This window comes from Oenanthe melanoleuca, chromosome 26, assembly GCF_029582105.1.
Source record: "Oenanthe melanoleuca isolate GR-GAL-2019-014 chromosome 26, OMel1.0, whole genome shotgun sequence".
Classification (NCBI taxonomy): Eukaryota; Metazoa; Chordata; class Aves; order Passeriformes; family Muscicapidae; genus Oenanthe; species Oenanthe melanoleuca.
Window position 1 is genome coordinate 781,292 of NC_079359.1, and position 23,106 is coordinate 804,397.

At 56.4% G+C, this 23,106-nt stretch overlaps 1 protein-coding gene across 2 annotated transcripts; it reads right to left on the minus strand.

Moving 5' to 3' along the window:
• Nucleotides 1–2,121: 2,121 nt before the first annotated feature.
• BLACAT1 (BLACAT1 overlapping LEMD1 locus) lies at nucleotides 2,122–22,698 on the minus strand. Of its 2 annotated transcripts, none has more exons than XM_056511654.1 (3): nucleotides 22,115–22,698; nucleotides 5,104–5,280; nucleotides 2,122–4,492 (listed from the first exon to the last, which is right to left on the minus strand). In XM_056511654.1, exons 1-2 carry the CDS (start codon nucleotides 22,429–22,431, stop codon nucleotides 5,139–5,141), a joined length of 459 nt encoding a protein of 152 aa, XP_056367629.1. In that variant the 5' UTR covers nucleotides 22,432–22,698; the 3' UTR covers nucleotides 2,122–4,492; nucleotides 5,104–5,138. The 2 variants fall into 2 exon arrangements, with proteins under 2 accessions (XP_056367629.1, XP_056367630.1); XM_056511655.1 differs by lacking the exon at nucleotides 22,115–22,698 and adding an exon at nucleotides 14,859–15,040.
• Nucleotides 22,699–23,106: the final 408 nt, after the last annotated feature.

Here is a 23,106-nt window from a genome sequence, read left to right on the forward strand (position 1 = left end):
TCTGCACACACCGGGGATCTCTGCACACCGGGGATCTCTGCACACCGGGGATCTCTGTACACGGGAATCTCTGCACACCGGCATCTCTGCACACCGGGATCTCTGCACACCGGGATCTCTGAGCACCGGGATCTCTGCACACACCGGGATCTCTGCACACCGGCATCTCTGCACACCGGGATCTCTGCACACCGGGATCTCTGCACACACCGGGATCTCTGCACACCGGGGATCTCTGCACACCGGCATCTCTGCACACACCGGGATCTCTGCACACACCGGGATCTGTGCACACCGGGGATCTCCCGCACATCGGGATCTCTGAGCACCGGGGATCTCTGCACACCGGGGATCTCTGCACACCGGAATCTCTGCACACCGGGGATCTCCCGCACACCGGGATCTCTGCACACCCGGGATCTCTGCACACCGGGATCTCTGCACACCGGGATCTCTGCCCACCGGGGATCTCTGCACACACCGGGGATCTCTGCACACCGGGATCTGCACACACCGGGATCTCTGCACACCGGGATCTCTGCACACCGGGGATCTCTGCACACCGGAATCTGTGCACACTGGGATCTCTGCACACCGGGATCTGTGCACACCGGGATCTCTGCACACCGGGATCTCTGCACACCGGGGATCTCCCGCACACCGGGATCTCTGCACACCGGGATCTCTGTACACCGGGATCTCTGCACACCGGGGATCTCTGCACACCGGGATCTCTGCACACACCGTGCATCTCTGGTTTTCCCGGGATCGGCCCGGAGCAGGGATCGCCGCCCTGAGGGGGCTCTGCTGGCCACGCCCCCTCCCCACAGACACCCATGTGGGCTGTACCACTGCCCGCGGAGGGGTGGAGGGGGGGCGCGGTCGCACCGGCTGCGCTCTGCAGGGACGCGGAGGGGAAATCCCCCCCGCGGGCCCGCGGTGGGCTGTGCCATCCCGGCGGATTTAAAGGGGCCGCGCACGACAGGGGAACGGGACGTGCCATGAGTTGGGCGCGTTCTCAGCCCGGCCCGGCCCGGCCCAGCCCAGCCCAGTCCAGTGCAGTCCAGTCCATTCCATTCCAGTCCAGCCCATTCCAGAGCAGTCCAGTCCAGTCCAGCCCAGTTCAATCCAGTCCAGCCCAGTCCAGTGCAGTCCAGCCCATTCCAGAGTAGTCCAGTCCAGTCCAGCCCAGTGCAGTCCAGTCCAGCCCAGTCCAGTCCAGTCCAGCCCAGTCCAGTCCAGTCCAGTCCAGTCCAGTCCAGTGCAGTCCAGCCCATTCCAGAGCAGTCCAGTCCAGTCCAGTCCAGCCCAGTGCAGTCCAGTCCAGCCCAGTCCAGTCCAGTCCAGTCCAGTCCAGCCCAGTCCAGTCCAGTCCAGTCCAGTGCAGTCCAGCCCATTCCAGAGCAGTCCAGTCCAGTCCAGTCCAGAGCAGTGCAGTCCAGTCCAGTCCAGAGCAGTGCAGTCCAGTCCAGCCCAATCCAGTGCAGTCCAGTGCAGTCCAGTCCAGCCCATCCCATCCCATCCCAGTCCAGCCCAGCCCAGGGATCTCCCAAATCCCATTTTTCCAGCAGCTCCACGTGCTGGATGCGGTGGGAAAAGCTCATTCCCGTTGGAAGGAGCGGCTCCCGAGGCCATCGGGAATTTTGCCTGGGAGGATACAGATCCGTAGGGGAGCAAAGCACAGCAATGCCCTGCATTCCCATAATTTATGGGATAACCTCGTCAACGGGCAGGAGCCACTAGGATTGGGGTGTGCACAGCTCTGGGAGACTGAGAGCCCTAAAAGGGATCGGAATCCATCAGCTGAGATTTCCTGATCGCTTCCCACGGCACTCCAGGGACTGCTGGATCCCTCCCCGATGTTCCTGATCCCTCCTTGATTCTCCTGGATCCCTCCCTGATTCTCCTGAGTCTCTCCCCAATGTTCCTGGATCCCTCCTTGATTCTCCTGGATCCCTCCTTGATTCTCCTGGATTCCTCCTTGATTCTCCTGGATCCCTCCCTGATTCTCTTGAATCTCTCCCCAGTGTTCCTGGATCCCTCCCCAATGTTCCTGGATCCCTCCTTGATTCTCCTGGATCCCTCCTTGATTCTCCTGAATCTCTCCCCAGTGTTCCTGGATCCCTCCGTGCTATTCCTGGATCTCTCCCGATGTTCCTGATCCCTCCCCAAGGAGGGCAGGGAGAGCTGGGAAATTCCCCAAATCCTTCTGGGAAGGGGGAACACCCCAGAAGACGATGGATCTCGGAAGAAAATCCTCCAGGAAAACGATAAATCCCAGCCAGTGATGCTCGTTAGGACAGAGCCCAATAATTACTCAAATTAATGTGTTGGGGTTTTTTCCCATCTGACCTCCCAAGCCTTTGGCTGGGAGTTTTTCTGACATCCCAGGAATTGCTGTGGGGTCGGTTTGTGCTTTAACAACCCCTGTGCCCTTCCCCACACCCCTCCCATCCCAAACTCCGGGGATTTGAGTTCCAGGGCTCTTTTGAAAAGTGCATTTTGGGATGTTTTCAAGAAAAAAAGAGGGAGCAAAACCCCTCAGTTCCGAACGACCACAAAACACACACTCCAAAAATTATCATAAATATTTCATTTATTTATTTTATCATTTATTAATATATGTATTAATTAATTTATTGATTCCTCTGGCATAGGAATTCCTGTAGGAAGCGCTCTGCTCTGTGCGTGGAAGCTGCCTGTGCTTATTTACAGATGCCTGTTGATCCATCACTCTGGCATCAATTTCCCTCCCCCCACCCCACAAAAAGAAAAAAAAAAAAAAAAAATCCCCATTTGTACAGTAGGGATTCCTATGGCTCCTGGGGCCGGGAGACTCCCAAGGAACATCTCGGGACTCCTTTCCCGAAGAAATCCGGGCAGCAGGGAATAAAAAAGGACAATAAAAAGAGAATTAATGCTTTGATGCATGTCAGGAGAGGCTGCAAGGAGGGTTCTGTGCCTTTCCCTCTTTGCCAGGGATCGATCCAGGCTGGAATCAGGAAAATTGACGGGGTGGAGCAAAATCCCGAAGCAAAGCCTTCGGTTTAAGCGAGGCTTTGTTGAGTCAGGACCTGCTGCTGACCTGGCTTTGTCATTGCTGGTTTTTTGTGTGTTTTTGCATAGGAAAAACCTGGAGGAACAGGAGAAATCTGAGGGATGTGAGTCAGTCCGAGCTCGTTTCTCTATAATTAATATTTTTCTACACATCTCAGTGCCAGACTGTCCTTCTGGATTTATCCTGGAATAAAACCAGGCTGGAATTCCACTGTCATCTTTACAGTCGTGACCATTTCCAGAGCAAGGATTAATCCCAAGTTGTTTAAATCTTTAAATTCATCCCTTGTGTGGCCACCACAGATCCTTGTGCAAAAATAAAATTACATTCAGGAAATGCCCTTGGAGTTCCACCAACTTCCTTGGATTTTTTTTTTTTTTTTTTTTTTTTTTTTTTTTTTTTTTTTTTTTTTTTTTTTGGTCCAGAGCTGATCCTCGCCAAGTGCAGAGCTGAGGATGCAAAGGTGGAATTGTGGAGGCTCTGCTGATGTGCAAAAATAGGAACAGAACAAAGTCAGCATTTTCCCAAAGTATCAGGAGCTTCCCTGTGCCCACCTGGAGCTTTGGCCTTGGGATAACATTCAGAAAAAAAGCTGAGTTTTGGGGCAGCCACAAATTATTTTGGCCTATAGGAAGACTGGAAGGAAATTCTCCCTGTGGAAAGGAGAAGGGACAGCTTTGAGCAGGTGATTTCTGGGGAGAAAAATATTTTTAAAGGGTTTTTAAAATTGGGTTTTTTGGCTTTTTTTTTTTTTTTTTTTTTTACCCAGGGCAGCCCCAGGTGCAGCTCCGAGGGAAGCTGGATCCTTTCCTTGGTGTGATGGGATTAAAAAAGGATTATTGCTGGTGGGAACAAATCCAGCTTTGGGGAGCACAGCTCTGCTTTCCCGAAGAGGTGGAGGCTCTTTCCATGAACTCTGCGATTCCAGGGATTTGAGGAATTCCGGGTGGATCCGTGATGGGAAGGATCTCACACATTCCTGCATCCCTTCCCAAAGGAAAGCCGGGAGCGGCCAGGACGCGGTTCTGCCGCTTCAGCTTCACCTTCACCGCTCGGCTCCCGCTCCAGAGGAGGGAAAATCCTTGGAAAAGGATTAGAGACACCTCACTGCCACTGACATCGGCGGGATTTATCTGCTCCAGCATCCCTCAGGTGGTTCTGGAGAACAGAAGTGGAAGATCCAAAGGCGGGAGGGCAGGAGGAATTCCTGAACCACGAGCAAATCCCGATTTCTGGAAATGCCAGGGATGGTCCGAGGGAGAGGGAAGGAGACAGGGACAAGCTCTGGTCCCGTTTTTGGAACTTTTCGGGTCTCTCTGCTGGGAATCGCTGGAGCAGGGGCGGCTCGGCTGGGCCAGGAGGGAATTGTCGGTCCCCGCGGATCCGGGCAGGGTCACTGCGGCACCTGGGTGACATCCTCGGGCTTCGACATTCCTGGGGAGAGAGGGGAGAGGAAATGATGAGAGAATCTGCAGAATAAATGGAGAAATCTGTGGGATAGAGAGAATCTGTGGGGTGAAAGTGAGAATCCGTGGGGTGAAAGAATCGGTGGGATAAATGGAGAATCTGTGGGATAAATGGAGAAATTGTGAGATACATGGAGAATCTGCAATGAGAGAATTTGCGGGATAAATGGAGAGAATCTGTGGGGCGAAAGTGAGAATCTGTGGGGTGAAAGAATCTGCGAAATAAATGGAGAATTTACAGGATAAATAGAGAATCTTTGGGATAAATGGAAAATCTGTGCAATGAGAGAATCTGCAGGATAAATAGAAAATCTGCAGGATAAATGGAGAATCTGCGGGATGGAGGGAGAATCTGCAGAACAAATGGAGACTCAAATGGGATCACTGGGCAGTGAAGAGCTCTCCCCGTGCTCCCCCAGCCCCTGATCGCTCAGCTCCCCCTCTCCTCCCAGGCACTTCGGATCAGCCCCTGAGCGCCCCAAAACCTCCCCCAGACACCCCAGCAGAGGTGGCAGCGCCGGAGCTGCCCCTCGGAGAGGTGAGAGGGAGGCACCCGCAGCCCCCCCGCGCTCCCCGTACCGAGGGGACAGGACGGGTCAGGACCGGGCTGCTCCTCACACCGCCGTCTCCTGCCCCCCGCCCGCCTCTTCCTTCTTCCTCTTCATCTTGCAGAAGCCATGGAGGCCACAGAAACAGGCGAAGGTGAACTGGGGCATCACCCGGAGCAGGAGAGGCTCGGGAGAGACTCCGGGAGACCTGGAGGGGACAGGAGAGGAGTCAGGAGGGAGCAGAGCCCCGAAATCCCAAAACCGGGACATCACCTTGGACCAAGACACATCCCATCCATCCATCGGTCATCCATCCACATCCCATCCATCCATCGGTCATCCATCCATCCCTCTTTTTCCTTTCCTTTCCTTTCCTTTCCTTTCCTTTCCTTTCCTTTCCTTTCCTTTCCTTTCCTTTCCTTTCCTTTCCTTTCCTTTCCTTTCCTTTCCTTTCCTTTCCTTTCCTTTCCTTTCCTTTCCTTTCCTTTCCTTTCCTTTCCTTTCCTTTCCTTTCCTTTCCTTTCCTTTCCTTTCCTTTCCTTTCCTTTCCTTTCCCCTCCTTCTTTTTCCTTATTTCTCCTTCTTTCTTTCCCTTTTCCCTTCCCTTCTCTCCCAAATTCTCCACCCCTCCAAAGCCCTGGAGATCCCAGCTCGCCCCCGGCCCCTCTCTGGCGCACCGGGAGCAGCGGGAACAGGGAATTGCAGGTCCCAGTGGAGCTGAGGAGCCCCGGGTTGCCCCGGCCCAGGGGCGGCGCGGGCGGTTCCTGCACAAAAAAAGTTCAGCTGGGACCGAATTCCCTCTAAAATCGTGCCCCAAACCCAGCCCACGCCACGGCCCAGCAGCTGCAAAATTTAATTATGCAAATGCAAGGCTGGGGGTTTTAAATAAATAACAAATCCTCGCAGAAATGCTGTCTGAAGGGAAAGCTTTTGAAATTGGATGTTTTTCAACAAATCCCAGAACCCCAGACTGGTTTGGGTCGGAAGGGACCTTAAAGCCCATCCAGTGCCACCCCTGCCATGGGCAGGGACACCTTCCCAGGTGTCCCAGGATGCTCCAGCCCGGCCCTGGGCACTTCCAGGGCTGGAAGCTCCCCGGCATAACCCTCCGGGCAGTTTCAGATGATTTTGCCCCAGGCGGGGCAGCGCTGGTGCTCAGGGGCGGTCTGGACTCAGGATGGGATCCCATCGGGGTTTGGGGCGCTGTCACCCCCTCAGGCTGGGGGGATCCCCCCATTCCCCATCCCACAGCCCTGGAGGAGTTTGGATCAGCCCTGATTCCCAGCTGGGAGGAAATGGAGCCGCCAGAGCAGGTGGAGCCGCATCGGTGGCAGCGGTGACAGCGCCGGGGGGCGATGCCGCATCCCCGCCCTCCCCTTCTCCCCCTTTCCGAGGGCCCAGCTGCAGCACAAAGCCCCAAACATCGCCTTCAATCCGCCGCCATCTGGGTACCTGGCTGGGGGCTCCCAAATTCAATCGGGCCCCTCTGGAGCTCGCTGTTCAAGAGCGGGGCAGCGCCTCTAATGAGCGGCCGGCGCTGAATGCGCGCCCCGCACCCCGCGGGTCCCCGCTTTGTGCGGCCGCTTTTTGTGCTCCCAGCCCCCGATGGTGCCGGGGGGAACGGGGGGAATGGGGGGGACCGGGGGGATAATGGGGGGGCCGCTCACCTCCCAGCCCTGCGGCCCCCAGGGAATGCGCGGCTCCAGCTGGAGCAGGGAAGCGAAGGGAGGTGGGCACAGGGAAAAGTGTGGGGGCTGCTCCAGCACTCGCGTTTGGCCCAGGGGTGTTTAATAATCAAATTAAATAACGCTGTCCATAATAGCGAGGAAAAAAAAGCCCCCAGACCTCCCAGGCAGGTCCCCAGGGGTGCCCTGTGCCACCCCGCGTCCCCCTCCCCGCGCTTTTGCAGACACAAAACCACCCTGAAAGCCTGGGGGGTCTGGCTGGGACCCCTTTAGGGACCTATTGAGATATTTAGAGGGGCTTGTAGCGCTCCGGCTTTTCAGGCTGACCCTCTGCCTCCCATTCAGGCAGGGGACAATGATGAATGAGCCCCGGAGAATGGAGGCAGCCCAGCTGAGGCTGACGCTCCTGTTCCCCTTGAAAAGGTGGAAAAAAGGGATCCTGGAAGAGCAAGGAATAATTAAAAAAAATTAAATGAAGCGGCTTGGGCAGAGCTGACAGAAGCCCTGGCTGATTTGCAAGGGCTGGGCAGGCTCCCCAGCCCCGCGCTGCCCTTTCCATTCAGGGGAGAAGATCCTCGGGATAAAACTCGGCTGCAGGCGAGAAAATGCGCGGAGCATTAAAAATGTAAAGCTGGAGAATTCTCTTCAGTCAGGCGCATAACCCCGGGCCGTGTTTGTCACTGTCACGGTGATGAATTGGGAGCTGGCTGCCATCAGCACGCTCACTTTAATAACCGCGCTTTCCCCGAGCCCGGGAAAATGTCTGGAGCAGCTGGAGCGAGTCTGTTCGCTCACCCAGCAATTCCCATTTTCCCCTGGGATTTGCCGGACATCCGGGAAGCTCCTGGCACGGGAGGGAAGGGCGGGGGTGACCAGGTGACAATTTTAGGCGACAGCAGTGGCCGCCAGCCCCGAGCTTGGGATGCTCCTGCACCGGGATATTTCATTCCAGCTGATTTTCCCCCCTCTCCCTCAGCTTTTCTATTCGTGGAGGACACCCTCGAATTCACTTTTTGGCTAAGGGGTTGGGAAAAAAAACAACAAGTTTTGCATTTGAACCCCCGGATTTCAGAGCTGCCTTTGCCCCCAGCGTGCCGGGCTTTTTCCTCGGGAAAGGAATTCATTTGCAATGGAAATCGGTGTTTTTTGCAGGGAGCCGAATGGAATTGAATTGTTGTGATGAAATGGAAGAAAAAAAAAATTATTTCATTTGCCTTTCATGATAACTGCTCCATCCATACGGCCACAGCCAAGATTTTTAGGAGGGATTGATGATTTTGGGATCATCAGCCTGGTTTTTAAAATCCACGGAGCAAAACACCCGTGGAAGGGTCACAGCTGGGCCTCGCAGGATCCACTCCTGAATTCTGGACCTTTCTGGGTGGTGGGGATGCTCCATGCACAGAGTTTTGCCTGAGGTTTTTCTTCCTTCGATTTTTGAGCATCCAAAATTCAGCTCCTGCATCCCAGAACTCTCTGCTGGGACATCCCCTCCCTCACAACCCCTTTCCCACACTCCTCCTCCTCCCAGCCCCAAAATCTATCCAATTTAGCAATTTTCCAGCCAAGTTTTCAAACTCATTATTTCCTAGCCTGGCTTTTTTATTCCCCCACCCCCCCAAAAAAAACAAAAAAAAAAAAAAACAAAAAAAAACCCTCGGACATTTCGCTGCTTACAACCAGTCCTGAGCCAAACCCCCACTTCAAAGCTGCTTCTCTAATGAGCAGCCGAGCATTAAAAACCCAAGAACAGAGGAGACAGAGGAGGGGATAAAACCGGCCTGAAAGGCAGAGCCATCCCTTTAAGGGGAGATAATGACGGGAGAAGATGTTGCCTGGCATGTTTGCAGAGAATCGCTAATTAAAACATCGCTTCTGTAAAGTCTGCTGATCCCATTGATTCTTCCCCCCACACAGTTAATTTGCTGCTAGGAAGGCAAAGTCGCCAGGGTCCTCATTATAAAAATTTCACTGGCTGCAGCTAATGGTTGTAATTAATAGGTGCAATAAATTTCAAATGGGCAGCCGGGGTGTTCATTAGCTCGGGGCTGACTCAGCACCGGTGGCCTCACCAGTTCCTAAATAATCCATTCCCAGGCAGTCGGGAGGAGGAGGAGGAAGCCGTAATTCCTCACCCAGGGCAGAGCTGGATAAATAATTCCTGGATTTGTGTCTTTTTTCTCTCTTTTTTTTATTTGTCCCGCCGGTGGATTGTCAGCGCAAACCTTCTCCCAGTTCTCCCAAAAGCTCGGGTTTGGGTTTGGGGTGGGGTGAGCACTCGAGGATCTGAACCCTCTGAGGCAAAATAAAATCTCACATCCAGGCATGGATCAAACCCAGGCGAGGATTTGGGATTTAACGTGGATTTTAATTCCCTGGTTCTTCTCCGAGCTCTAAACCCCCCCAGGCTCCTGCTGAGCATCGTCCCCCCTGGAAGATCCCATGTGAGCACCGACCCTCCCACAGGGGCCGGGTGTCCCCCAGCTTTGGTTTAAAAACTCCCCTTTTCGGTTCATTATCATCCTGCTGTAATTAAAATATTCATAATTGGCACTCTTCCCCTAATTATCCCCTGGCACAGAGCAGCAGGGCTGGGTGTCCCAGCAGGGAGGTGCTGCTGCTTCCCTGCACTCCCCATCCCAGTCCCGCGTGGAATTTGGGAGCTGATGCTCCGTGCCTGCACATTCCAAAATTTGGGCTGAATTTGGGAGCTGATGCCCCTGTGCCTGCACATTCCAAAATTTGGGCTGAATTTGGGAGCTGATGCCCCTGTGCCTGCACATTCCAAAATCTGGGCTGAATTTGGGAGCTGATGCCCCTGTGCCTGGAAATTTAAAAATTTGGGTGGAATTTGGGAGCTGATGCCCCTGTGCCTGGAAATTTAAAAATTTGGGTGGAATTTGGGAGCTGATGCCCCGAGACTGCACATTCCTGAGCCAAAATTTGGGCTGCTGGATGCCCCGGGGATGCTGTTGGGATAATTCCCACTCCTGGCAGGACAAGCCCGAGTCTCTCCCAGTATTGGGATGTGGGAATGGGGTCTGAAGGAATGGGGTCTGTGGGATGGGATCTGAAGGAATGGGGTCTGAAGGAATGGGGTCTGTGGGATGTGATCTGTGGAATGGGGTCTGTGGGATGGGATCTGTGGGATGGGGTCTGTGGGGTGGGCTCTGTGGGATGGGGTCTGAAGGAATGGGGTCTGAAGGAATGGGGTCTGTGGGATGGGGTCTGTGGATGGGATCTGAAGGAATGGGGTCTGTGGGAACGGGGTCTGTGGGATGGGATCTGTGGGATGGGATCTGAAGGAATGGGGTCTGTGGGACGGGGTCTGTGGGACGGGGTCTGTGGACTGGGGTCTGTGGAATGGGATCTGTGGAATGGGGTCTGTGGAATGGGATCTGTGGAATGGGGTCTGTGGGATTGGATCTGTGGGATGGGGTCTGAAGGAATGGGATCTGCAGGGATGGGGTCTGAAGGAATGGGATCTGCAGGGATGGGGTCTGAAGGAATGGGGTCTGTGGGATGTGATCTGTGGGATGGGGTCTGTGGGATTGGATCTGAAGGAATGGGGTCTGTGGAATGGGGTCTGAAGGAATGGGGTCTGTGTGGATGGGGTCTGAGGAATGGGGTCTGTGGGATGTGATCTGTGGGATGGGGTCTGTGGGATGGGATCTGTGGGATGGGGTCTGTGGGGTGGGCTCTGTGGGATGGGGTCTGAAGGAATGGGGTCTGAAGGAATGGGGTCTGTGGGATGGGGTCTGTGGTGATGGGGTCTGTGGGATGGGGTCTGTGGTGATGGGATCTGTGGGATGGGGTCTGTGGGGTGGGCTCTGTGGGATGGGATCTGAAGGAATGGGGTCTGTGGGATGGGGTCTGTGGGATGGGGTCTGTGGGATGGGATCTGTGGGATGGAATTTGTAGGAATTGGGTCTGTGGGATGGGGTTCCTGCAAGGCCCTGACTGAAAACCTCAAGTCAAATCTCTCTAAACCTCTCTCTAGAAGCCCTGGGGGAAATGGTTCTGGCAAACAGCCCCAGGAGGTTTGGCACAAGGTCTCCAGGCCTGGCTGCTGACCACCAGTCACCCCCACCAGTGTGCCCAGTGCGCTTCCTCCCCTCCCAGGTCCTCCCTCCTCTCCTTCCCTGCCTCATTCCTTCCTCCCTAAAGGAAAAATCCATCACATGGAAGCAGTGAGAGCCATCCCCAAAATTCCTGCCACGACAAGGGGCCGGTGTTTGGGGCTGCCCCATCCCTGGAAATGTCCAAGGTCAAGGGCTTGGGTCAGTCTGGGATAGGGGAAGGGACTGGATGAGCCTCCAGGTCCCTTCCAGGATGCTCGTGGTGACAGCGGGACCGTCCAGAGGGGATTTTGCTTCCCCTCCACCACACTTTGGGTGGCAAACGGCCCGAGCTGGTGTGATTTTGGGGCTTGGCCCCTCTCCCCCCGCCTCGGCACCCCCAGCCCAGCTCCCACTCCCGGTTTGGAGCAGCCCCGGGCGGGGCGGAGGGGCCGAGCCAAGCGTGTCCCCCTGGCCGGCGTCAATGGCTCGGGGCAGGCATTGTCACGGGTGAATTTTCTGAATGAGCAAATCCTCATTAAAAAATAATTAAAACAGCCCAGCGAGATTGGCTTAATTCCTTTCATTTTGACGGATGGTGTTTGGTTTTTGATGATTTATGTGCCAGCTCTCCTGCTTTCATTGTTGGAACTCATGGGATTTCATGATTTTCTTCCTTCCACACCTCCTTGAGTCATGGGATTACAGCTGAACCTCAGCTTTTTTTCCTCTTTTTTTTTTCCTCTCCCAGGACTATTATTTTTAAAGATGCATTCCAGGCTGGTGAAATAAACTTGAAAGCCTGACACCCAAATGAGTCAAAGCTCAGGAAGTGAGAAAAGAAGAACTAAAGGAGACAGAAATTGCTCGTTTCCTGCCTGGGGAGGGGGGGTAGAACCCCACGGGGTTCTTGGGGTGGTCGTGGAGGTGGGGGGGGGCTGCAGGGATGGGGTGGGGTCTGTGGGAATGGGGTCTGTGGGGTTGGATCTGCAGGAATAGGATCTATAGGAATGGGGTCTGTGGGGTGGGATCAGTGGGAATGGGGTCTGTGGGGTGGGATCTGCAGGAATAGGGTCTTTGGGAATGGGGTTTGTGGGAATGGGGTCTGTGGGATGGGATCTGCAGGAATAGGATCTATGGGAATGGGGTCTGTGGGGTGGAATCTGCAGGAATAGGGTCTGTGGGAATGGGGTTTGTGGGAATGGGATCTGTGGGATGGAGTCCATGGCAGTGGGATCTGCAGGAATGGGGTCTGTGGGGTTGGATCTGCAGGAATATGGTCTGTGGGAATGGGGTTTGTGGGAATGGGGTCTGTGGGATGGGATCTGCAGCACACCCCTCCTCTCCCACCCCATCAGACTTCACACATTTAAAAAGTCCGGACTGGCCAAGCCCTGCCCTGTGATTAAACCCATCCTCCTCTCCCGCTCCTGGCCACCACCTCCCCTCCCCACCCTCGTGACCAGCCAGGCCACGACCCCCTCTGGGGATCTTTGGGGACAGTCCCTGCCTGGCACCGACCTGCTGGGCCCAGCTCTGGGCTGGGAGATGGGGCTGGAGGTGCCCAAATTCCCCCGAACCCCCCGAACCCCCTGAACCCCCTGCTCGGGGCTGCTGCCACCCCTGGCAATGCCCTTTGGGAGTGCCCTTGGGAGTGCCCTTGGCCTCTTCCCGGCGCTTTTGTTCCGGGGGATGCAGGTGGGGTCGCTTTGAACCGTGTGGGAAAAGCTCCAAAACGCCGAAGAAAAGCGGCTCCAGGGTTTGGGGCTGAATGGGGACGGCCCCGCCACCCCCGAGCTCCTTTTGTCTCCCCACCCCCGCGGGAAGGCCCTGCCAGGCTTCAGTGCCCCCTTTCACTCCTGCTTTGACCCAAAGGAACACGGGCAGCTCCAGAGGGGCTCGGGGAGTTGGTGTGCAGGTGCCTGGAGGGTGCAGTCCCTCCTCTGTGTAGCCCATGGCTTTTCGCCCTACATGAGTTAGGGAAAGCAATCACATAGGAATAAAAAGCCATAAACCACAGCAGAGGGCTGAGCCAGGATAAGGCAGCAGTCTTGGGGAAAAGGGGAGGGGAAAGGAGAATGGGGGAAAGAATGACTCTTTGGGCTAAGCTCCCTCCCTGTGAGCAGCTGGAGCACAACCCCAAAACGTGGGTGAGTTCCTACCCCAAAACCAGGGCAGGTTCACACCCCAAAACCTGGATGGGTTCTTACCCAAATCCTACCCCAAACCAGGGTGGGTTCTCATCCCAAAACCTCTATGGGTTCTTACCCCAAATCCTACCCCAAAACCAGGGTGGGTTCTCATCCCAAAACCAGGATGGTTCTTACCCCAAATCCTACCCCAAACCAGGGTGGGTTCTCATCCCAAAACCAGGATGGTTCTTACCCCAAATCCTACCCCAAAACCGAGGTGGGTTCCCACCCCAAAACCAGAGTGCGCTCCTACCCCAAAACAAGGGTAGGTTTCCATCCCAAAACCAGGGTGAGTTCTCATCCCAAAACCAGGATGGTTCCTATCCCAAATCCTACCCCAAACCAGGACGGGTTCCCACCCCAAGCCCTCTCAGCACCACGGGGTGGCCTCTCCTGGGTTATCCATGGTCAGGAGTTGCGATCTCAGCCTGGAATGTTCCCTCTCTCGGCCGGGAGCTGCCCCGTGCCCTGGAGGAGCTGGAATTGCAGGCACAGTGTGGAAGCCGCGCTGCCGCGGCCGGGATTAATTGCAGCGTGCCCAGGGAGCAGCCGTGGAATGGTTGATTTCCCTTCTCCCGGTGTCCTGGCCGCGGCCCCACCTCAGCCCTGTCAGCAGCTGGCATCCTTTCCAGAATCCCAATAAACCCGACAAACCCGCAGCTAAAACGCTCTGCCTGCAAATGGAGCTGCACAAATTTCCACCTGCAGGATCCCTCCGAGGAGGAGCTGCTGGAGCCGCGGGATAAATCCCATTTTTAGGGACAAACACTCACCTCGGGGGTGCAGCCTCACCCTGCCCCGCAGCTGCTTTGAAAATGTCAATTTTAGGGCCACCTAAAATTGGGTGACTTGTCCAGGAGCAGGAGCCCCGCTGCCCCCAGAGCTCACCTGGCTGCAGGGGCGGAGGATGCTCGGCCAGGTTCACCCAACAGAGCCGCCTTTGTGGGCTCAGACAAAGGCCCAAAGAAAGGTCTGGCTGCCAGCCCGCCTCCCCTCGCCTCCCCCACGGCCCTTTTCGGGGGCGTTTCCGTCCCTGGACGCAGCAGAAGAGGCGCTCGGGACAGGGTGCTGCGTTTGAGGGTGGCAGCAGCTCCAGCCCAGCCCTGGTTCTTCAGGAGAAACCTCTGCGTGCCTGGGCAGCCCCTTGGGTGCCACCAGCAGCGCCCAGGTTGTCCCTGGCAAAGCTCCGGCCTCTGCTCCAGCTCATCAGCGGCTGTTGATTGCCAGGAGCTGGTGAGGTCAGGGTGGGACAGTCCTTCCTCACCGGAATCCCTGGGAATTGCAGGTTCTCTGAGGGATCCTGCTGCGCTTTGCAGTAGCAAAGGACGCGACTTGGACCTGCCAAGAGAACTCCTGGAGCGCAGGGCAGCTCTGAGCTGGTGTTTTCCCAAGGCTTTCCCTTTTTTATCTCCCGGGAATGATGAGGGGAAAGGGTCACTGTGTGCCCCACCTGTGACACAGCCACGGCCCCTCCTGGTATCCCAAAACCTGTTTGGCATGTTCTGGAGCATCCCTTGGTCCCAAAAGGATGGAATTTTGGCGGGAAGATCTTTTGGGAAACCCCCCAGGTGTGGGGGACACACCAGGACCCCCACATGGGTCCCTGCCCTGCATGTCCAGCATCACCCACCCCTAATTCCCATGGATCAGCCCCAATCCCATCGCGGAGAGGGACAAACCCTCCGTTTGTCCTCGGTGGCTCTCCGGGATGTAACCCCGTGGCACCTGGCAGGGCACAGGCTGCTGTCCCCAGCGCGGGGACACGTGTCCATCCCAGTGCCACCGTGCCCTGTCCGCGCCGCGGGGACCCCAGGAGCGCCCGGAGCCGCCGGCCGAGCGCGCTGAGCTCACCTTTGGCAGCGCGGCTCGCTCTCCGCGGGAAGGGCCCGGTGCCAGCGGGACGGGGCTGCCATGGCAGCGCCGCGGTGGCATCGCCATCGCCGTCCTGTCCTCCCCAAACCCCGGAGCTGCTCGGGGGTCACCCCGCTGCTCCCAGCCTTAGGGGGGTGATCTTTTGGACCCCCCAACTTTGCTGTTGCTGCCGCCCCCGAGCTGCGCTGGCTGAGATAGTTGTGCTGCGAGGGGCTGGGAGAGAGGGAAGGGGGGAGGGAGGGAAGGAGGGAGGGAGGGAGCGGGGTCAGGTATTTCTCCATCCCCGGTAACAAAGGCGCTATTGAACTGCAGCCGCTCTGGTCTGTGAAGCAGAAACCTCTTGTATCTCCCCCGGTGCCTTTGATGTGCCTCCCCCGGTGGGATGGGGATTACTCATGTCCTGCTGCTCGGGCACCGCTGCCAGCGCGCCACGGAGGGGGGACAAACCCGGGGAACGTCCCTCCGGCATGGGGCACCCAGCGCTCACCCGCTCCTGCCCTTCCTCTGCTCCCCAAACTCTTCCTCCCTGCGAGAGCCCGAACTTTCGGGGGAACCGCGCGGTGCCCAGCCGAGCGCAGCCTCGCATTCCTCTCCTGTAATTAAAGCCGGTGCGCTGGGTGGAGGGGGAATTTCCCAAAGGGTTTTACTGGCGTCTGGACAAGGGTCAGACAATGAGAACATTTGACTGGGTGCCCAAATCCGCTGTATCTTGGATACGCTCAAAGCCTCCCCCGTGCTCCTCGTCCCAGGCGCTGCTTTGGGGGAGGTTTGGGCAGGTTGGGAGGTGGGGACGGCGCGGGGGGAGCTCGGGGACTCTCACAAAACCTCCAGAGCCCTCAACCCAGCCAGGCTGCCCCAAAAATGCCGACGCTTGAACAGCACAAAGCCTGGAAGCACATTCCCGGCGGGATGCTCCTGGAAATCCTGGCTAGAGGCATCAAACGCACCACGGAGACTCTCAGCGCTCGGATGGATGCTTTAAAAAGTGCTCTGCTGCCTTCAGCAGGGCCCTGCCTCAATCCCTGGGGATCCAGCGGCACTGGGGGCTCATCCTGGGTTTTTTTTCAGCCCCCGGGGATATTTGGGATGCTCTGACAACCTGCACAGAAAACATCCGAGTTTCCCAAAAGCGCCTTCGGAAATCTCATTTCCCTCCGGCCCCTCCGGTTCGGCAGAAATCCCTGGGTGCTCCCGCGGCAGCCAGAGAGGCTCGAGTGGGAATCGCCCCTGGAGCAGGGGGGCCCCTGGGGTGCCCACACGGCAGCGCCCCAAAGGAGGGCACCCGAAATTGGATCCTCCGCAGAGCCGGGGGCTCCCGGCGCCGCTCCCGAGGCTTAGTCCCGCTTTTCCAGCTCCCTGCCCGTGTCCCAGGCGTGGGGAGAGCCCAGAGCACCTGCAGAGCTCATCTGGGGTGCTCCTAATGAGAGATGGGCACAAATACACTCCCCGAGAACCGGGATGGATGGACAGATGGACGCTCAGAGCAGAACCTGGCACACCTCGTTTTCCACACACATCCACACCAGCTGCATCCCAAGCAGGTGGAATCAGCCTCAGTTTTGGGGTTTCAGCTGCAGCTCCCCCTTCCCGTGCCCCCATCAGATCCCAATTCCTGGTGGATTTTTAAACAAGAACCCTCAGATTTTGGGGAGCTGCTCAAGCCAGAAGTTGGGCAGGGATCCATTTCCAAGCTGCCTTGACAAGCGGCTCCAACCCAGGCAGATTAGATCTCCTAATCACATTTCTGAGGCGCCCGGGATCACGAACCGGGGATTTAGAGAATATTTGTCATTGCAACAATGTCACTGCCCAGCCTTTCCCTCGCTCCCCATGTCATTATGCCCGGACTTTTTGGCTTCATGGGAACATTTCCCATGGAAAAAGGGAGGCTCTGGAACCTTTGTGGTGCAGCTGAAGGTGCACTGGTTGTCTGTCCCTTGTACATCCCATGCCCGGGGTGATTCCGGGGTTATTTATGGATTTTAATCCGTTTTCTCATCACCACCCGATTTTCTACCAAGAGCTGCTTGAACAGAACCCAAATCTTTGCAGAATTCCCAATAAATCTTTCAGGAATAAAGAGGGGGAAGCTGAGGAACCCCCCCAGATCCTGCAAATCTCAGCAGAGCAGAGCCCCGTCGGTTCCCTGCGGAGCCGGGGGTGAGACCAGAGCATCTCCAGCACCTTTGTGGAGACATTCCAGGGAAATGTGCTCCATAAATCCCTGATTTCAACCACGGCAGCATTGCAGGTTGAGCCCAGCTCCCTTCCCCACAAAAAATCCATTTTGGGAAGGGCCAAACCTCTCCTGATTTTCCAGGTGCACACACAACCCCGGGCTCCTTCCAGAGCACAGGATCCAGCTCTGCTTTGTTTGGAGGAGGGAAATCTTTCATTCCTGGCTACTTTTGCACTTTGCCTCATTCCCTTTGGGGTGCTCCTGCTCACCCCTCTCCAGGAGAGCAGGGGTTGCTCCCTGGCAGCCCAGGAGATGTTTTCCTTTTCCAGTGGGAATTCCAGGCTTTCCCTACATCAGGATTTTGTGCATGAAAAGTGGGGCTGGAGAGGTGCTGAGGGGACAGTGCTGTCCCACACCAGGCTCCCACGGGAGTGGTTTTCCACGGTGCCTGAGGCTGCAGAAATGTTCCCCCAGGATAAGTTGGAGCCAGGAGGGATATTTTGCATCTCCAGTTCCTTTGTCCCATTCAGCTTCAGGCACAGAAACAGCCTGGAGGAGCTGCAACCTCTCCTTCTCACTTTTCCATCCGGAGCAGCCACTTCCAGCTCTCCTCTCCTCTTCCCCACATGCCTTATTTTAGGTGAAAAGGTTTTCGTTTGTACCAAGAAAAAATATCCTCCAGCCCTAAATTATTTAGCTTCTCAGCTTGCTGGAAAAATTCAGGATAAACTAATTTCTGTTTGACACCTCAAATCCATCCTGAGCAGGGAATTAACTCTTGGAGATTCCCAAAACCTTCACCTGTGCATCCCAGGTCACAGCCCAATCCCCAAATCCCTCTGCTCAGCCCCACTGCCCTTTGCAGAGCACCAGTTCCTCTGGGTTTGATTTCCAGTTTAAGGATGGGAGAGGCAGAGAGGGAAGGGATGAAATAATGACCCAGATCTGCTCCTGCTCACTCGCCAGCAATTTTTCCATGGAGCCCATTAGGAGAGGGCAGCAGCAGCTCGGGAATCCAGGTAAAGCCCTCCCTAACAAGATCCTCCCGGGCCTTTTAGCACATTCCTGCTCACAGACAGCTCAGCTCCCGCCGCCACAGCTGTAATTAAGTCTGGGCTGCGAGGCAGGAGACGCTGCAGCAGCCGAGGGGGAATTTGTCTCTGTTTGCCAGAGCAGCCACAGGGCTGGGGAGGGAAGGTCTGGATCACTCAGGGATGGGGAGGGATGGTCTGGATCACTCAGGGATGGAGGATTGATGGTCTGGATCACTCAGGGATGGGGAGGGATGGTCTGGATCACTCAGAGATGGAGGATTGATGGTCTGGATCACTCAGGGATGGGGAGGGATGGTCTGGATCACTCAGGGATGGAGGATTGATGGTCTGGATCACTCAGGGATGGGGAGGGAAGGTCTGGATCACTCAGGGATGGAGGATTGGTGGTCTGGATCTAGATCAGGCTCAGTGGTCTGGATCACTCAGGGATGGAGGATTGGTGGTCTGGATCACTCAAGGATTTGGGGATGGATGGTCTGGATCTATATTAGGCTCAGTGGTTTGGATCACTCAGGGCTGGGGAGGGATGGTCTGGATCTAGATCAGGCTCAGTGGTCTGGATCAGGAAGGGAAGGAGGATTGGTGGTCTGGATCACTCAGGGATGGAGGATTGGTGGTCTGGATCACTCAAGGATTTGGGGATGGATGGTCTGGATCTATATTAGGCTCAGTGGTTTGGATCACTCAGGGATTTGGGGATTGATGGTCTGGATTGGGCAGGGCTGGTGAGGGATGGTTTGGATCGGGCAGGGACAGGGGATTGATGGTCTGGATTTGGATCTAGATCAGGCTCAGTGGTCTGGATCAGGCAGGGATGGGGGGATCAGTGGTCTGGCTCCAGAAGGGATTTGGGATCCACAGTCTGGTTCCATCAGGAATAGGGGGTCAGTGGTCTGGATCAGGATCAGGCTCGATGGTCTGGCTTTGGCAGGGGTCAGGGCTCTGGCTCCATCAGGGGTCAGGGTCAGGGGTCAGGGCTCTGGCTCCAGCAGGGGTCAGGGGTCAGGGATCAGGGGTCAGGGCTCTGGCTCCAGCAGGGATCAGGGATCAGGGGTCAGGGCTCTGGCTCCAGCAGGGATCAGGGCTCTGGCCCTGGCAGGGATGTGGAGCTGCAGCCAAGCCAAGCCAGTGCAGGAGCTGGACCCTGGTGAGGAGGTCCCTGCTGCCCTGGGAACTCCAGGAACTCCACCTGGGACTGGAAGGAGAGGGGCTGAGGGGCTGAGGGGCTGAGGGGCTGGTCAGGAGTGCCCAGGGCAGAGGGAACAGAGAGAGGGAGGAACTGGATGGGAGAGGTGAGGGAAGAGCCCCTTGTGGCTATGGGGATGCTTTGTCAGGGGTAAAAGCTGAAGGCAGGGTAAAAACTTCAGCTCCCCTGGGAAGAGCCTTCCCTGGGCCCAAGCCCATCTCAGGTGATCCCAGTAACTCCAGGGATGTCACCTTGGGCAAAAATTTGGGAAGACAAGAGATCAATCCTTCTCCCCCATCACCCATCAGGACACAGCCACAGCAGGAAGTTATTGTGGATTTAGGGAATATTTATCACTGTAACAATGTCACTCCCCAGCCTTCACCTCGATCTCCAAATCATGAATCTCGGACTTTTTTTGCTTTATAGGAACATCTCCCATGGAAAAATGAGGCTCCAGAACTTTTCTTGGACAGCTCAAGGGGCAGAGGGTGGTTAATCCCCTCACAGCTTCTCCTGCTCTCCCAGGGTTTGGGACTCCCTGTCTGGGGGCTGAGGGGCCAAATTTGCTCTGGGTTTGGGGTTCCAGGGTCATGCTGAGCACAGGGAAGCTCGGGCTGACCCCAGCCCTTGGACCAGCACTGGCACAGCAGGCAGGGGATGTGTGCAGGCAATGCGGGACTGGAATCAGGGCAGCACATGGAGCAGCCCTTGGGGGGGGATCAGGGCCATCCCTGAGCCCTTGGACACTTCCAGTGCTGGGGACATCCTGGGGGTCAGCCCGAGGGGATATTTGTGCTCTGGCTGCTGCCAGCCCCTTATTCCCTGCTTTTCCCTGTTTCTCCCTGTTGTTCCCCTTCATTCCCTGTTGTTCCCTGTTATTCCCTGATGTTCCTCATAGTTCCCTGTCATTCTCTGTAATTCCAATTATTCCCTATTTTTCTCTGTAATTCCCTTTTATTCCCCATTATTCCCTGATGTTCCACATTATTCCCTGATGTTCCCTGTTATTCCCTGATGCTTCCCATTATTCCTCGTTGTTCCCTATTACTTCCTGATGTTCCCTGTAATTCCCAATTATTCCGTTTTTCCCCATTATTCCCTGTATTTCCCTGTTGTCTCCTGTCCCGTGGCACCTCTCGGCAGGAGCAGGAATTCCCCTGGATCCAGAGTCCCTTTTCCACCCTGGAGCTGCTCCCGTCACTGCTCACCCCCCGGGCAGGGCACCGAGGGCCCCCTGTCCCGTCCCACGCCCACAGGGGTCCCAGCCCCACGGGGACACCCCAAAGTGCGGGGTGAGGGTGTCCCAAACCTGTCCCTGAGCCTGGAGCCATCCCAGCTCCTGCTGCGGGTCTGCCACCACTCGCTGGGGACACACAAAAACCGGGAGGGGACATTTTTTTGGAGCCACTCCGGGCACTCCCAACCCCACTGGTGGCAGAGACCCCAAGGCTGGGCTCGCCCTCCCCTCTCCTCAGTGCCACTGAAGCTTCTAGCAGGGAAAAATCCACATTTCTGGCAGTTCCACACACGTGAGAGCACCACACCACCCACAGGGTCCCCGCAGCATCCCCAAAACCCCCCCACGAGCCCCCGGGACCCCTCCGGGCAGCCCAGACCCCCGCAGGACCCTCAGTTCGGGGTAGCACAACACACCTGAACCAACAGCGGGAACCAGGTGACGCCAAAACCGCGGCAATTCCTCTCCCCGAGCCCTTTAATCTGCTTTGCCCTGGCTGACATCACCGCTCAGGTTGATACACGCACCGCTTCCCTTATCTCTCTTTGGGATTACCTCATCGGAGAGGACCCGGAGAGCCTCCCTCTCCCTCTCCCTCTCCCTCTCTCCCTCTCCCTCTCCCTCTCCCTCTCCCTCTCCCTCTCCCTCTCCCTCTCCCTCTCCCTCTCCCTCTCCCAGCTCGGAGCTGCAAGTTTGCAGCCGGAGGAAGGAAAGGCTGGGATGCGGCTCCGGGCTGGGATGCGGCTCCAGCCCTTCCCGCATCCTCCCAGGATGATCCAGCCAGGCTCCAGCAGCTCCAGATTCGCTCTGAGCCCTTCGGAAATCCCAACGCGCCTCCTGCGCCAGGCAGAGGCTCCGTGGGGTTTATTCCCACCGCGAACAATGCCAAAGTGTTTGCACACACACACAGCCCGGTCCTGAGACAAAAAACTTCAATTTGTGCACAGGAACAGCCATTCCAACCCCGGAATCCAACAGTTAACGAGCTCACGTGTAATTAATTCATAACTACGTTAGCGTGTGTTGCATGTAATGCTCATAAACATACACAAATAATTGGAATATAACACGAATATAGCCGCACACCTCACAAATATTCGCATACAGATGAATTTTGACCTCAGTTCAGCATTATTTTCACCCAAAACAAAGCCAATTTCATTTTTTTCCGACCTCCACAAGAACAGAGCCACAGCAAGCCACAGCCACCCTCCAGCTACAGCACAGCCGAGAGAATCCAATCCGTGCATTCCCACATTTTCAGCACGGATGTTTCTGGGATGCTCCGGGCTGGATCCCCGGGGACGCTGCCCAGGTGAGGCGGCCGGGAGCGGGGGCTGCAGGTGCTGAGCACCGATCCCACCGCGGGCTCAGCGCTCCCCCGGTGCCCCCGCTCGCCCTCACGCACGCAACTCCTGCAGGCAACGCTCCAGACAAAGAAAGCAAGGAAAAAAAAAAAAAAAAAAAAAAAAGCAAAAAAAAAAAAAAGCCGTCTTACTTTTTTTTTTTCCCCTCCTTTTTTTTTTTTTTTTTTTTTTAATTTTTTTTCCCTCCTCTCTCCTCCCGCAGCCTCACCCTCGGGACTCCAGCGATTCTTTGGGGAGGGGGATCCGGCAAAGCAACTTCAGGAGGCGCCGGGCGCTGCTCGGAGCCGAGCGGAGACACCGGGGAGGGCTCGGCCGGCGGAGAAGAGAAGGAACAAAAGCCCGAGCGGTGCTGAATAGGTGCCTTCCTAATTGTGAAGGGGATTGTGAGGCTGTGTGTGGCTGCGGGCGGGAGGGGGCGGGTGAAGGGGCGATGGGGAGAGGCCTCCCTCCCTCCCACCCGGCTGGGGCCGGGCCGCCCGCAGCCCCGAGCCGAGCTGCTGCATAAATTATCTCCTGCCTCTCCATCTCTCGCCTCCCGGCCGCGCATCCCCGGCATTTCCCGTTCCCCGCACGGAGGATGCGGTACCCAGGGCAGGATCCCCGCTGCCCCCCGCCCCGGCCAGCGATGCCGCCTCTTCCCGGCTTTTCCCGGCTCTTCCCAGCTTTTACAGGCTCCCCCGGCTCTTCCAGGTTCTCCCGGCTCGTCTCTCCCCCGCTTTCCCCCTTCCTGCTTTGTCTCCGGGCCCGTCTCGCAGCCGAGCAGACACAAAAGAGCCCCTGACCTGGGAGGAGAAATCCCCTTTTCCAAGAAATTAAAAAAAAAATAAAAAAATAAATAAGCCCACCCGAGGTCTCCGGTGCGCGCTTTGAGCAGGCAGGGGAGTTCAGAATAGCTGGGCTGGCTGGGAATCGGGGGCAGCGCTGCTCCCCTAATGAGAGCAATTAGCGGGGCGAGCATGGACGCGGCTTTCCCGCACTGCCCGCGCTCTCCCGCAGGGTTTGGGGGGAAAACAGCGTTTCCCACCTGCAGGAGCTGTCCCTGCGTGCAGCTCCCTGTGCTTGAAGCACCTCGGTCTCCAACCGGCGGGGTTCAGACAGGATTAAACCCCAGCCACACATCCCGAGTCCTCCGGGGCTTGGCAAAGCAAAGATAAGTCGGATTTGGGACCTTTTTTCTTTTTTTTTTTCCTCTCCTTTCCC